Raw genomic sequence first — 16,059 nt, forward strand, 5'->3', positions numbered from 1 at the left:
CTTTCCTCCATCCGATGAAGGGAGAAATGGAGGCTCAGAAGGGCTCTCTTGCTGCAGGACCCTGCCGGATCTTGACCAGGAGACCTTCTCCTGCTCACACCTGGGACCCCTGCTTGAGGAGTTTCCTCCCTCAGACTCAGCTGGAGGTCAGTGAGCCTTGTCCCTTCCACAGTCCTTTGCAGGACTCCTGAAAGCAACGGAAGGCTCCACGTCTCCCCCCCCCCCCCCCCCCCCCCGCTCTCATCCTCCAAGTCTCCTGCAATAAACAGCCCAGACAGGCCCAGTGCCAAGGCAGAAACTCCATTAGCAAACCTGACTCTGGGGGCACTGCCCGGCCCTGCTATTTCAAAGCCGCTCTGAGTCAAAATGTCCCGGCTAATGGGCAAAGCATGCCTCACTGCTCAGCTTGATTTAGAAGCCCTGGAGGATGGATGCCTCTGTTGCCGCAGCAGAAAGTCTGAGCCAAGAAGGCAGGGAGGGAAGGGACCCCGCTGGCTGGCTCTGTCTGGCCCGGGGGCGGGGCAGAACATGGGAAGCACTGCCAGCGTGGACGGAGCGCTCGGTTCCCTTGGGCCGAGAAAGGAGATAAGCACCTCATCACCCTAAATCCTCAAACTGCCTTCCAGGTTGGATACTGTGATACCCATTTTACAAATAAGCAAACTGAGGCCCAGTGAAGCCACTTCCCCGGCCCAAGGGCCCACAGCTAGTAAGGGGGCTGGTGGAATTTCACCCTGGACTGTTCTGCCTCCAAACGTAAAGCTTTTAACCCCTTAACTATATGGACTCCTGGAAACCCAGCCTTCGGGGGGTGAGTGAACCATGTGGATCTCAGCTTGCGCCGAGAAAAGGTTCCAATGGCCACAGGTAATCAAAACCAAAAGATTCTCCTTGAGTGATAAGAGATCTACTTCCCAGCTAAGCTTCAAGCCCAGGCTGCAGCCCCTATTCAGTGTGGGGCCAGTGACCCCCTCTCATTTGTAATGATCCAGGCCCCAAAGGAGGACCCTCACCCACGGGGGGGTCAACAGACCCTCCCGAGAGCTTGGCAGACTCCCTAGCCGCAGCTCCCAGGGCCCGCCACCGATTAACCCAGCCAGCAGGCGTTGGTTAAAATGAAGATTCCCGTCTCATTACTATCACGATTTGAAAGTAGTGATGAGAAAAAGTGGTATTTTTTGAGAGAGCTCCAACAAGGAAATGTGATGTAAAGGTTTTGTGATCTGTCCCGATGCCACCGTCTTACCCACTGCCCTGTGCTTTGTTGCCTGTGTTCGAAGCAGAAGGAAATACTACATGGCAGTTAAAGGTTAATAAGATCATAATTTTCTTCCATTCCAGTTCAAGGGGTCAGTGGTCCCAGTCTGCAGGGTCTCCAGGTCCACCAAATCCTCAGGGAATCACCCCACTTCTGCCCCATCTTTCTTCCTCCAGACGAACCCCAGATTCCATTTCCCACCCTGAATGTTGAAACCTGTGACCCCTGCAAGGTGTTTCCGTGGCCACGCCCAGGATCATCACGGACAAATTCTTGTTCAAGATTGTCCCTTGAAACCTCCAGAATGAACACGGGCCTGCCAGCACCGGGCCTATAGCACTTCTGACCTCCAGAGCCGTGAGACTATAAGTCTGTGCTTGAAGCCGCTCAGTTTTTGGTCATTTGTTAAAGCAGCCATAAGAAGCTCATACAGTGACCTTGACAACGACCTTTTAGTTTTGTGGGCCTCCTGGTGCCTCTTCTATGCAGTGAGAAGAATGATGTCCATTTCCCCTACCCATGGGGAGATTTAAACAAAATAATAAATATAAAAAGGCTTGGAAAGTGTCCTATAAATGAGGATTGGAATTTTTGGCCCATTGCAGTGTATCCTTGGCTACCTCTCTCTCTGACTGTTTGTTTTGGGGTCAGCAGCTCCTCCTCCTCCTCTCTCCTTCCACTGCCTCTTCCGTGCTGGGGAAATCTCCTGTTTTATCTTCCTCGATCTCCCCCTACAGATTCAGCTTCTAGATAAAGAGCAGGTGGCCAGCCAGGGGTCAGTGGGTTGGCCAGGGCCCCGGCTGGGAGGCCGTGGGAGACAAAATCAGATTGTCACAGCAGAGAGGACAACAGCCGGTGACAGCCACTTCCTTGTCTGCAGCTGGGCTGCCTTGTCTCCCTGACCCAGTGGAGTCCCCCCTGATGCTCATTAACCACCAAAGGCACTGGGCAAGCCAGGACAACTAATCCTGCTAAGGAGAGTCAAACCTGTTCTCTGCATGCTTGCCTTCCTCGGAGGGACCCCCGCCTCTACCAAAATTCACTCGTCATGCCTTCACTCTCCGAGGACATGCTGAAGTTGGCAGCATCGAGTACATGACAACGATGTTGATTGCCCACTCCACGGCCACTCTGCCCTTCTTCCTTGCTCCCAAAACTGTCCACCGAGTCTCGGGAGATGAGCTTTGATTGGTCTAAGCTAATCCTGGCATCCTGTGCTCTTCTATCTCCCTTCTGTCCTGTACACTGTTGTCTGAGGCTGGTGATTTCTAGAGCTTCAGCCGCCATCTTCTGACTTTGAAGGGACCATGCTAAGGCTGAAATATCAATGTCTATGTCTATTTTTCCTTAATGTCTATTTTTTCTTCCTATGTCTAGGAAGGAAAAACTGACGGATGAAGGAGCCTTGCTAGCTGGAGTGGTTAATTTTATGTGTTCCCTTAGCTAGGCTATGATGCCCAGATGTTTTGTCACCTGCCAGTCTAGATGTTGCTGTGAAGGCATTTTTAGATGTGATTATCATTGAAATCAGTAGACTGATTAAGCAGATTACCCTCCATAGTGAGGGTGGGCCTCATTCAATCAGTTGAAGGGGAGTAGGAGAGAGAAGGGGGGGAGAGAGAGAAAGCAATTCTGGTAAAAATGTGAATATTTGAAAAATCTGGGTGAAAGGTATACAAGAATTTATTACATTCTTCCCAACTTCTCATATGCCCCAAATGAATTTAAAATAAAAATTTAAATCAAAAAAAGGAGGGGGAGGGAGCCAGGTTCAAACCTGGTTTATCTCACATAATGCCTGGCCTTTCTTTGGGAATCTGGAGTCAGAGTACCAGCTTCTGGATGCCTGGGATCCAGCTCAGGTCAGTTATGGTCTCTCTCATAGTCAAAACCAGTGTCTCCTGGGGTACCCAGGTGGCTCAGTCAGTTAAGCATCTGCCTTCAGCTCAGGTCATGATCCCAGGGTCCTGGAATCGAGCCCTACATCGGGCTCCCTGCTCCGCAGGGAGTCTGCTTCTCCCTCTGCCCCTCCCCTCCGCTTGTGCACGCTCTGTTTCATAAATTGAAATCTTTTAAAAAAATTATAAAACATTGCTTCCTTGAAGCTATGAAGGTTAATCCCAACGAGCCATGGGAATCTTTTCCGAACGGTACAGTACCATGTACACACCAGCAGAGCTACGTTTTTATAGCAGCAGATCCTCCCTCCCTCATGGAGACTTCGGGAGAATTTGGATTTTCGTAGGCGAGATTTGCTTGGAGCTATGTGTGCTCCTATTGCGGCAGAATAGGGCACAAGATTCAAATCTGGGCTGTCCTGTTTAGCGGCCACGGGATCTTGGGCCAGTGCTTGTTTTCTGTGCCTCCGTTTCCTTACCTGGTAAATGAGACTAGTAATAGCACGCTGCTCATAGGAGTGTTTGTGAAGGCAGAGGGCTGTGGCAGGCACAGGGATGAAGCCCTGTAGCCACCAGCTGTCATCATCACCAACTGTCATGGTCCTGTGCCTAGCCTTTGCTGGTTGATGACACTAAGTTAGTGACTTGTCCCTTCCAGCCTCCCTGTCCTCCTCTGTAAATGCAGACCATGCTACAGGAGGATCAGATCATGACGAGTATGGGACACACTTAGCCCGGTGCTGGGCACACACTAAGCCCCTCCTTGGAGGGTCAGGGGAGAATCACAACCCGCAACACCCACTAGGACGACTACTGTTAAAACAAAACAAAACAGCAAGTACTGATGTTGAGGGTGCAGAGAAATCGGAACCCCGTGCACCGTGGGTGGGAAGGTCATTCCGCTTTTGTGGGAAACAGCGGGGCAGTTCCCCAAAAAGTGCAAGACAGAATCCCCCGATTGTATTAGCCTGGGCTGCCATCACAAAACACCATAGTCTGGGGGGGGTCAAACAACATTCATTTTCCCACCACGCTGGAGGCTGGAAGTCTGAGATGAAGGTACCAGCGCCTCTGGGTTCTGCTGAGGAGGGGTCTCTCCCTGGCTTTGCCTGCGGTCACCTTCTTGCTACACACTAGCATGTTCTTTCCTCTGCGTGAAGGCAGAGGAGGAAGGAGCATGAACTCTGTGTCTTCCTCTTTTTCTAGGGCCACCAGTCCTATCGGGTTAGGACCCCACCCCCATGACTTCATCTGATCTTAATTGCCTCCTTTTGGGATCTGCCATGTCTCCAAATATACTCTCATCGGGGTTTAGAGCTTCAGCACGTGAGCTGCAGAGGGCGGGCGCAATTCAGTCATCGCGCAGATGAAGGCTCCCGCAATTCCACTTCTGGGTTTCTGCTGGGAAGACCTGAAAGCGGGGTTTGCACGCCTCCCTTCAGAGCAGCAGTCTTCACAATGGCCAAAAGGTAGAAGTGGCCCCGGTGTTCATTCCTGGGATGAACAGGAAACCAAACGTGGTGGACACATACGACGGAACCTTCTCCAGCCTCAAGAAAGGAAGCCCCGAGCCGGGCTACAACATGAATGAGCCTTAAGGACATTATGCTAAAGGATAAAAAGGTCGTCACCAAAGGACAAATACTGTATAATTCCATTTATATGCAGTATCTAGAGCAGTCAAAGCCATAGAGACAGGAAGTCAAATGGGGGTTGCTGGGGGCGGGGCGGGGTGGGGGTAGGGTGGAGTGGGGAGGGGGAATTGGGGGTTTGTTTAATGGGTGCAGTGTTTCAGTTTTGCAAGATGAGAAACTTCTGGGGGCTGATTGCACAACAGTGCGAATACACTAAAACACTACTAAACTGCACAGTTCGAAATAATTAAGGCTATAAATGTTATGGTATGCATTTTTGCCACAATGAAAATAAATTAAAAATAGATAAAAATTCATTACCTGGAAACCCTTCCAGCATTAGAGCCATGGGCCCAAAGTGGGCCACCAGGGGGCGTTGTGTACCCATTCCCGGTTCCTCGACAGCCTCTGCCTTCCTCCCCCGCAGCAGGAGCTGGAGCTTTCTAGAGGGGGCAAAAAGCAGGAGGGTCCTGGAGAAAGTTAGAGCTCTTTCTTCCCTCACCCGGTTGGACCAGCCCCAGAGCTGCACCCGACTCCGGCCACAAAGCCCTCACTGTTGGCTCTGGCCCTGGTCTTTCTCAGGGTCCCTTCCTCTGTGCTGGAGACATGCGGACTCCTGGACGAAGGGTGAGGTCCCTCCCCGCCTAGCTAGCTTCCCCGCAGGCCTCCAGACTGCCCAGAGGCTGGAGAAGAGGGAAACAGGAGTCCCCTGCCCCAGGGTACCCAAAGATGAGAGGACTCCACAACAGAAATGGGTCAGAGACCTCTTATCCCAGGCGAAAGCGCCTCAAGGTCACCCAGGCCTGGGGTTTTTCCAGCTCAGCTGCTTATTCCCTCCCTGGGCCCTGGACTCCTTATCTATACAATCTGGAATGACACTTGGAAGGACTGAAAAACTTAACGACATCCCTGATGCCTACAAAACATTCAGTAAATGAGCAAATTACCATCCCACGCCCCGTGTTTGATGCCCGTCCAGGTCTCTTCCTGCCTCCTAGTGGGTCTCCACTGCACAGCACCCACTGTCCATTAAGAAACCTCTCCTGAAAACACGCTAGGCCTGATTTCCTGGACGTTTAACCAGGGATTTAACCAGTAGACTTACTGGGTTCTGCGTAACAGAAACCCAGTTAAGCACATCAGGGAAACTGAAGGGTCTCATGAAAGCCAAGAAAACACTGAGCAGCAAATAGCTGAGCAGAGCAGACTCAGGATCTGGGCTCATTGAAGAACCTGAGAAAGTTCTTCCCGTTTTCCCTCCATCTCTGTCTCTCCTTCCCTCCCTCAGCCCTCTTCATCCCCCCCAGGCAGGTGATCCCCAAGACATTCGCCTGCCCACCCTCCTTCCAACCCACAGGCTCCACTCCCATTCTGAGGCCATGCCAAGCACACCCCCACCTCAGGGCCTTTGCACTTGCTATGCCCTCTACCTAGGACCCTCTTCCTTAGATCTCTGCCAAGGTTCATCAACTACATCCCTCCTTCAAGTCTTGGCTCAGAGATCACCTCAGTGGTCCCTTCCTTAGCCAACAGATTGAAAATTGCCTCCCACCCCCACCGCAGCACACTCTAGATCCTTCCATGCTTGGCTGCTTTTTTCCTTTAACTGTGGTGTGTATACACACACACACACACACACACACACACAAATTAGTCATAATGCTTGCATCATAACCCACTCTCATCAGCTTTTAATGATCCATTTAACAATGTAACAAACATCCAGGAAACCACCACCCTAAACTAAAGCTAGAATCTTGATCATGATTACATCTGACCATACGTCCTCCCTCATCCCAGCATCACATCCTCCCCACCATAACCCTCACCGGCATTTATCCTTCTCTTGTTTCCTTTCTGTAAGTTATTATTGCATTATGTATGTGCAATTTGAGTTGCTTTTAGCTCTACAACACATTTCTCTGATGGTACATTTCCCACGGGCCATTCTGTGTCCGAGATCCATCTGTCCTGTGATGTGCGGCCATAGTCCCTTCCTTTTGATGGCTGCATAATACTCCATCATGAGAATGTATTCATCTGCTCTCCCATACGTGGGCATATGGAGGTTTCTCCATTGTTGGCCACTGTAAAGAGAGGCCTTTGAATGTTGTGCCACGTGACTCGTGGTGTGGCCGGGCAAACTGTGCAAGGAGAATGCGAGGTCATGCTTACATTATGCACACGCTCAGCTTTAAAAGATGAAACCAGACTGCTCCCCAGCACGGTTGCATGCCCACCAGTGATGCAAAGAGGTCTTTATTTCTCTCTGGAGCACTTTTATGCTTTATGATAGACATACCATGGGTTTTCTTTGTGTATTTGTTTACTATCTATCTCCACCCCATTCCCATGTCAGCAAGGCAGGGATTTTTGTCCCCTTGGTTCCCACTCTGTCTCCAGTGCCTAGAACAGCATCTGGCGCATAGTAGGTGTTCAATAAACATTTTCTGATTGAATGACCAATGGATGATCAACGCAAGACCAGAGGTACCTTTGGATTATTATTATTCATTTCCCGCAGATACACGGATTCACCTCTCCATTCCAAAGTCCTCAGTCCAGAGAAAGGACCTTGGCCAAAACTACTGATGCCTGGAACCCCAGGCCACCTAAAAAAATGAAAATAAAAATAAAAAATCAGAGTTTCTTTTCTTTTCTTTTTTAAATTTTATTTATGTATTTGACAGAGAGAGAGAGAGACAACAAGAAAGGGAACACAAGTAGGGGGAGTGGGAGAGGGAGAAACAGGCTTCCTGCCGAGCAGAGAGCCCAATGCGGAGCTGGATCCCAGGACCCCAGGATCATGACCTGAGCTGAAGGCAGACACTTAACAACTAAGCCACCCAGGCACCCCCCAAAAATCTGAGTTTCTGAGGATAAAACTTCTCCTCCCATAACCCTCTATGGCCCTTCGGATAAAAACCCCCCAACCATGCTGGGACTTACAAGGCCCTGCACAGTGACTGCTACTTCATCTTACCCCCTCTTGTCCCTGTTGCTCTAAAAAACACATTGCAACCCACCCACACTAAACTCTTTCACACCCCTGGGCCTTTGCACCTCCGTGTCCTCTCTGCTCTGCCTCCTACCCCACTTAACCACATGAAGACTCTGAATCCTTCAGGCGGTAGCTGAAATGTCACGTCCTCTGAGAAGCTCTCCCTGACTCCGAGACCTGGTAGGACCCCTGTTAGAGAGCCTCACGATACCCCGAACTTCTCCTTCATGACTCTTGGGAAATCTTGGGATCTCATTGGGCACTTTGATGTCTCACCTTCGCACTAGACTCTGAGATGTGGGAGAGCAGGGGCCCATTCTGTGTTGGTTATGCCTGCGTCTCAGCACGTAGCCCTGTGGCTGGCACATAGGCGGGGGCGAATATTTTGGAAGAGACGGATGGACAGAGAGATGAGCAGATCGATGGACAGAGGGATAGGTGGGTGGGGAGGAGGACAGAAAGAAGGAAGAAAGGGAGGCAGGGAATGAGGGAATGAGCTGTATAAATGATGGAGGGATGAAGGGGTGATGGGGAGATGGAGTGACAGATGAACAGATGAATAAATGATGGAAAGAATTAAAAACTGAGTTGATTTCCTGCCACCTTCCCATGCTGCCATATCGCCCATGAACGAATGAATCAGGCTCCTGGCCGATGTTCTCAAGAGCACCAACGATGCTAAGAAAAGAGGCAAACCACAAGTTCCTTTCTGTTCTGCTCCCTGGTTCCTAACGGCGACGGTGAAGCGTGGTTATGCGGGAGAATTTGCAATCCTTGTTATCACAGAACGAGGACATCGCCGGGAACCTCGCATGCAGGTTAACTCAGCGCGATCAGCCTGAAATGTGATGTGTAGCTCAAAGACCCAGAAAAGGGGCAGAATCATTGTGCTGACGATCTCAGCTAGTATCGTAGCCACGAGGAAGCAAGATGAAAACACACAGAAGAGAAAATCCGGGGATTCTTTTTCTAGGGATGTAACACATACAGGCAGATTTTTTTAATAAAAGCGTTTGTGATTGCTTTTGTTCTGTTGGCTTCACTGGTGTCTGAGCCATCGCCCCAGTGGATGGTTGGCTCCTTAAAGGCCAAATTCCTTTCCCCTCCTTTCTCCCACGGTTTGCCGGGATCCAGGCTTTTGCACTTTCAGATTTTCCACAGCCCAGGGGAGAGGCGCCACTGCATCAGATCCTCAGCTGGATGTCATTCATTAGTCGCTCAACAAACACAGAGGCAACATGGTCCTGCGGGAGTTGCAAAAGGGTTTGAGATTCAAACCCCAACTTTGCTATTTACTCCCTGTGGGAACTTGGGCAAATGACTTAGCTTCTTGAGTTTGAGGAGGTTGTTGTTTTTGTTTTTGTTTTTGTTTTTTCCCGTCTGTAGAATGAGCACAATATTCCCCACCTTTGGGGGCAACTGTAAAGAGTAATATTATGTAAGTGCCTGGCACATAACACTCTATAAATGATAACCACCACACAAGACAGATAAGACACAGCTCCTCATCTCATGGGTATTTCACTCCAGCAGGGACAACACTGAAGTGCCTCATTGTGATACAGGCTGTCACATCAAGGTGGGGTGAAGGAACATACAGGAAGATGGGAATGAGTTCACGGAAGGCTTCCTGGAGGAAGTGAGACTGAGTCAGAACTTAAATAGCATTATACAGTCCAGAGTCACGGGTTCTTCTTTCTAACTTGCTGCTAAATTTCCATGTGACCTTGAAAGAGTCATTTCCCCAGACTGGGGTCCCCAGATCTCCTTCTGTAACAGAAGGTTCACAAGCATTAGCCCTGAATCTTTTGAGTCACAGGCTCTTTTGAGACGAATCTCTGAAAGCCGGAGAGCCCTTCTTCTCAGAAAAATGCACAGACATGTAAGTGTGTCTGTAATGGGGGAGGGGGCCCTCATGGACCCCGTAAAGCCACCCTAGACTGACTCTGAGGGTTCAGGGATCCTGTTGGATCGATACCACTGCAGAGCTGGCCCCGTCCTCACACAGAGCCTCTCTCTTTAGTCTGTGTCAGGCACAAGCAAGCAGAATCATTGGTTCAATCTGGGAAAGCCCATCAGGCACTGGGCTGCAGGACAGAGTGGGGGCCTGGGGCTGGGGAGGTCACTCCAGCTGGCTGGGGAACCAGAGTTCGGTTCTGGGAAAGCGCCCCTGACCAGTCCTCCCCTGACCTCACCTAGTTTATCAACATCTGCCCTGGGGAGGAAGAGGAACGTGGGCCGCTCTGGGCAGGCTCCCAAACAGGCCGCTGACCCCCATCTGTTGCCCAGGCTGGAGTTCCCGGACGCATCCTTCATCTTTCCTAATCTAAACACCCACAGGCCTCGGGTGGTCCATCCCCCTCCCAGCTAATGTGTGTGCTCAGCTGCGTCCAGCCTGCCAGAGGAAGGAGAGCTGGCCATCCCATTAACACTGGAGCTGCTGCCATCACCTGCCTCCCTCTCCCTCCAGCCCACCCTCACCCAGCATTTAGTAAGCACCTATTGTTTGCAGGCGTCTGTGAATGAGATGGTGGAGGGTCTCACCTTACCTTCCTCCAAAGTCTCTGTCCCCCGGGCTACGTCACCTAAATTCCCCTCAGGGGGCAAGATGCTCTAGCCATCCCACTCCCCAGTGGTGCTTTGGGGAAGCAGGCTCTGAGCTGCCTAATTAATTCCGTCCCGGGAGGAGAACCAGCTCCAGGTGGGTGTCTGGGCACTGCTCAAACCTGCTGTGTGAGCCTGGCAGTTTCTTACCCTCTCTGGTCCTCAGTCTTCCCCTGTTTCGTGATCCCATTTGGCCCTGAAATGGGCCTTGCTAGCTCCTCGCCACGCCCCTCTCCCAGAATAGTGAAAGGAGAAGAGAAAGTTACCCTCCAGTGCTCTCAGATCTTCCTTTGGGCGGTCTCTGGATCATAATCATTCATTCAAGCATTTATTGAGCACCTATTGGGTTCCAGGCCCTGGGACTGGGCAGCTGGAATGTGAAGACGACTACGATTCAAGCAGGCGACCCACAGACACCTCACTCCAAGCCTGGCTTCCTGCATGGGGTCAGGAGACCTCCCGGGGTCCCAGATGGGCCTAGCCGAGGATTTGGGGCGTCCCGGGGACTCGCGTGTCAGCGCCGGCGGCGCTTCGGGGCCCGGTCTGTCTCCTCCCCTTCCTCCTTCTCCGCCCCCTCCACCGCCCCTCCCCGGAGCGCGGCCCGGGCCGCCTCCCACCAGCGGGATCCCGGCTTCCAGAGCCGGCGCGTGCGTCCGTCGGTCGGCGGGGCAGTCTGTCCGGCGCGGAAAGCCCAGCGCCCCGGCGTGCGGTGGCTGCCGGGCCTGGAAGGGAAAGGGCGCGGAGGCGGGACCGCGGTTCCCTCCCACTCTGGGGGGAGCCCAGGAGGCGGCGGTGCTGAAGCGGCGGCGGCGAAGGAGGCAGCACAGCGGAGAAGGCGGTGAGAGCGCGGGGTGCTTAGGGACCCCACCCCCGGCTCCTGCAGGGGGCCGGCGCCCGCAGGGGGGAGTTCTTGGCTGGGGAAGGGGGGCTGGTACTCCCAGGGCGGGAGGCAGCGACGTTCCAGCTCCCGGCTTCGCCTGCTCGGTGACGCGACCCCCGAGGGGCCCTGGGCCGCGCCTGCAGCGCCGCGCATCCTCGCACATCCCCGCGCATATCCGCGCATCCCCGTGCACCCTGCATCCCGGCCGGGCGCGGGCCCCGGGGGAGGGGAGCGCTCGGGGAGCTGAGGAGGGGGCGCCGCAGGCGAGGAGCCCCGGAAAAATCGCGCCCCTGGCCCCAGTCCTCAGTTCAGGCCTGCCCCAAGGGAGCACAGGCGGCGACCCCCTTAAGCCCCCCTCGCCGGCCCCCCCATCGGTTCCCCATTGTTCTCAGCCGATCCCTCTCCCGGGAAGGGGGAGGGGGTGCTGCGCTCTCCTCTTAAAGGGCCCTCTCCCCTTCTTGTCTCCCGGCAGGTCGCGAGCACGAGTGGGGTGGGGCGTGCCCACGGGCCCCCGCCCCCCTCGTCCCCCCCCGCCCAGCTCCGGAGCCGCAGCCGGGCCGGCGGGCCAGGGGTACGCGGCGCACCCTCCCCCGTGCGTTCTTCAGTCACCCAGGCCTACCAGGACGCCGTGTGGAGCAGGAACCAGGGGGACTGGGACGCCCCCCTTCAGCAGGAGCCGTCGGAGGGGCGGACCCAAGACCAGGCGAGCAGCCCCACTGGAGCCAGGCACAGGGTCTGGGACGCAGTTGGGAGCGCAGAGGGCCGGCTGGGCGCCGCAGAGGCAGCAGCAGGCTGGCCCGGGCCTCCTGGGTGACAGGCCTTGCGTGGCCGGCTGGGAAGAAGTGACCAGAGACCAGCAGGGAAGAGACTGGACCTAGAGCAGGGGCGGCTGCCTCACTCCCTTTCCTGAGCTGAGGGAGCCAAGGAATCTAGAGCAGCGTTTCCCCCATCACAAAAAAAGACACTTGCTTTCCGGAGCAGCACCTTTATGAGACAGCGCTGGGGGAAGGGGTCCTTGGAGCCTGGAGCAGCACCCTGCACGCCTTTCACTGAGGCCTCTGGGCCTCAGAGAGGACCCCGAGGTAGAAAGGAGACCAGTTGGCTCTTGCTACCCACCCTGGGGAGAGAGGAAGTTCCCTGCCCGCCCCCAGGCCCAGGAGGAGCTGGGCCTGTCCTGGGGGGGTCCTGGCCCCTGAGGCTGCAGCAGCGGCCATGTCCAGGCCAGGCCAAGGTGTGATGCTGCCAGGGAGCGGGCTGGGGTTCCCACCGCAGAACGTGGCCCGGGTGGTGGTGTGGGAGTGGCTAAATGAGCACAGCCGCTGGCGGCCTTACACGGCCACTGTGTGCCACCACATCGAGAATGTGCTCAAGGAGGACGCCCGCGGTTCCGTGGTCCTGGGGCAGGTGGACGCCCAGCTGGTGCCCTACATCATTGACCTGCAGTCCATGCACCAGTTTCGCCAGGACACAGGTGAGCAGACTTGCCCCCGCCCCTCCCCACCTCGCCCCTCCCCACCCCTCCTGCCAGGCTGAGACTGAGCCCTCACCAGCCCACACCAATGTCACCACCCTTCATGGTGGGATGCTGGAATCCCCACAGCATCCCTGAGTCGGGGAGACAGGGACTGCAGGAAGGCTGGTCTGCTGATCCAAAAAAGGGACAGCCTAGCCTCCTCCAGCAGAAGACTCGGGCTCCAGTCCGGCCCTTGTATAAGTTGTAGGACCTTGGGCGAGTCACATCAAGTCTCTTAGCCTCAGCTTCCTTATCTGTAAAATCGGGGAATCAGTGTCTCCCACTGCTGGTTGACAATTAAATAAAATTGTGCTCACTGAGCACAGGACCTAGAAAAGCCTTAGCACCCAGGAAGAGAGCTTTCCAAGCACTTCCTCATTTGATTCTTTTCCAACAGTCACAGACACTAAGTCTTATGATCATATAATTATTATGATCATTATTAGTCCCATTCTACAGATAAAAAAAAAACTGAGACTCGCAGAAACTGAGTGATTTAAACTCAGAGCGGAGATTTCAGCCCAGGCAATTGAATTCCAGAGCCAGTGCTCTTGACTGGTTTCCTGCACTGGTTCCAGGTGTTGGCGGTATTGGGACAGTGTTTGGGGAGGGGGGGAGGTGGTGGGGGTGGTGATGGTGGGGGTGGGGTGGCAATGGTGGAGATAGTGTTGGTGGTGTTGCCAATGGTAGTGTTGACTGTGGAATTGGTGGTGGTTGTGTCGGGAGTTGTCTTGGGGGGCATTGTGATGGGCAATAATGATGGACAGAGTGAGGTTGGTGGCAGTCTTGGCGGCTGCGTGATAGGCGGATGATGGTGATAAAGATGGTGAGGTCCACGCTCAGCATTCTTGTTCTGGAAACGTGCCATCCCTGTGGAGATCTCTCTCAGTCATTGTGGCTTGGTGGTCTCTGACAAGCTTCGTAAGCAGTGGGGGACAGTGAGTGCCTGCCTCAAGGAAGCTGCCACAGAATCCTTGGCATGTTCGGCCCCAAGGACCAGTGATAGAGGTTTGGGGGGGAGTCCCTATTAATTCCTGGTTGGTAGAACTGCGCATAACAGCCTTGGAAGTAGTAGGACACTTCCCTGTTCTCTAGAGCCATCTAGTATAGTTGCCATCAACAACATGTGGCTATTGAAATTCACATCGATTAAAATTAAACTTTAAAATTCAGTCCCACAGTCCCCTACCCCCCAAGCGCTTAACAGCCACATGTGTCTCATGGCTACCATATTGGATACCAGAGATCCAGAACATTGCCATTACCACAGAAAGTTCTAGTGGATAGCTATACTCTAGGACATCGCTTGGTGTTTACAGAGTGGTCACCAAGCATAGAAACACAGATGAATTCATAATACATGGTTTTAGTTCATCTGTTGCCGTAACTCCAGGCACTGACGGCAGTCACTGGTGGTACCAGGCATCCATTCATACCATCATACAGTCATTTATTGATCTCGCTGTGTGGCAGACCCTGTGCTAAGCACTAGGAAAGAAACGCATGGAGCAAGACAGAGAGAGTGCTGAGTAGAGGTTCACTGGAGGACCTACACTAGAGGACTTATGCTGGAGGTCCCAGGGAGCAAACAAACACCAAATGCACAGATAATCAGTTGCTGACCTGAGAACATGAAATAAACCTGGGGGAAGGGTGGTGATGGAAGGTTAATCTGAGGAAGTGATGTTTGAACAGGAATCTGAAGAATGAGGGGAGGGAGCAGTGTTCCAGGCAGCGGGAACATCCAGTGCAAAGGCCCTGTGGTAGGAAGGAGCAGCATACATTCAAATCCGCTGTGTGTAGAGTGCGGTGAATGAGAAGGTGGTGCAAGACGGGGTTGGAGCACAGCCTGGACAGCCATAAAAGGGGCTTTAAATTTTTTCCAGACAGTAGAGAAAATCGCCATCGAACCCTCCTGCCCATTCTTCCCCGGAGGCACTGAGTCCCTGATAGAGAACTAAGAAATGCTAGGCATCCCCTTCCCTATTCATCCTGTTTATCCCCAAACCCTCTCTGGTGCAGGGCAGCGGTTGGACATCAGGAGGAGGTGGGTTTTCTCTTTGGTCTGATGTTTGGCTTCTGCAGGTTCAGAACTAGCACTGGATGTGGAAATTTTCCATAGTCTGGCTTGGAGGGTGACCCTGAGTGGCCGGGATAGCCACCTCCCCACCCCCAAGGCTGAGGGTTGACCACTCGGTCTCTGATCCCCTCTTTCGGGCCCCTTTTCTATACCCAACACACCCACTTGGGCCCCTAGCTACCCAGACTGCCCCCATACCCCGCTTTGGCAGTCCCCTCTGCCACTCTGTTGGCAGCACCCTGAACTTCAACCTCGCTGAAGTTCAGCTTCATTTACTTCCCTGCACCTCCTCCCCGGAGCTGCTCACCCACACCTGCCCCTTGTTTGCCGGAAAAGGGAAAAAACCACTTATCCCTCAACAGGCTGCTGGGAGGCTGCCAAGACCCCCCAGTGAGGGAGGAAGGCCTGGAAATCTATGGGGTGGAGAGTGGGGCACCTTGGTTGGGGAAAATTGTTGGGGGGGGGAGGGGCTCAATGCCTCCCCAGCAGACCCGTTATCATGCGCCCCCTGCTCCTCCCAGAAGTAAGACAATGGCAAGAAAGGACATCTTGTTCTCACTGGTAATGGTCCGGGGAGACCCTCAAGCAGGTGTCCTTAGCTCTCGCCTCAGTGTCCACATTTATGAAATGAGCAAGAGTATCGCCTTGCTAGCAGGGTTGTTGGGTAATGGAGAGAACCAAGCCTGTTATTTTATCTCACAAACATTGATCACCCACCATGAGCCTAGCATGTACTAAGCACTACAGATGAGCAAGAAATGGGTAGGAAATGCTCAATCTTGAAGACTATGATTTTGTCTCTTTTTCTTTCTGTCACACACACACACACACACACACACACACACACACACACACACAACCATATAAAGTTAGGAAACCGAAAGCTCTCACATATATACTGAAATGAACACAGCTCCTATCTAGATTTTCTAATTGCAAAATTCTTGATAAATTCACTGAAGCTGAACTTTTTAACTTGGTTTGGGGGGCGGAGGCACAGAGCCCCAGCTTTGCTAGTACCCTAACGCTAGAGCTGAGCTGACAGACTTTCTGATTAGGTCAGATAGTAACTATCTTAGCCTTTGTGGGCCAGCCGGTCCCTGTTGTAAGTGCTCACATCTGCCGTTGTGGTACGAACGCAGACATAGACGGGAAGCGAGTGAACAACTGGGCTGTGTTCTAATAAAACGA

General features: G+C 53.2%; 1 protein-coding gene across 1 annotated transcript in view; it reads left to right on the forward strand.

The window, feature by feature from the left end:
- The first annotated feature begins 11,063 nt into the window (after positions 1-11,063).
- DTX1 (deltex E3 ubiquitin ligase 1) overlaps positions 11,064-16,059 on the forward strand; it is a 34,010-nt gene continuing 29,014 nt past the window's right edge. The window contains exons 1-2 of the mRNA XM_059408477.1: positions 11,064-11,233; positions 11,748-12,746. Coding sequence (XP_059264460.1) covers positions 12,488-12,746 — 259 coding nt within the window. The 5' untranslated portion in view covers positions 11,064-11,233; positions 11,748-12,487. The remainder of the gene's footprint in view (positions 11,234-11,747; positions 12,747-16,059) is intronic.

Source organism: Mustela nigripes, chromosome 8 (assembly GCF_022355385.1).
Source record: "Mustela nigripes isolate SB6536 chromosome 8, MUSNIG.SB6536, whole genome shotgun sequence".
Classification (NCBI taxonomy): domain Eukaryota; kingdom Metazoa; phylum Chordata; class Mammalia; order Carnivora; family Mustelidae; genus Mustela; species Mustela nigripes.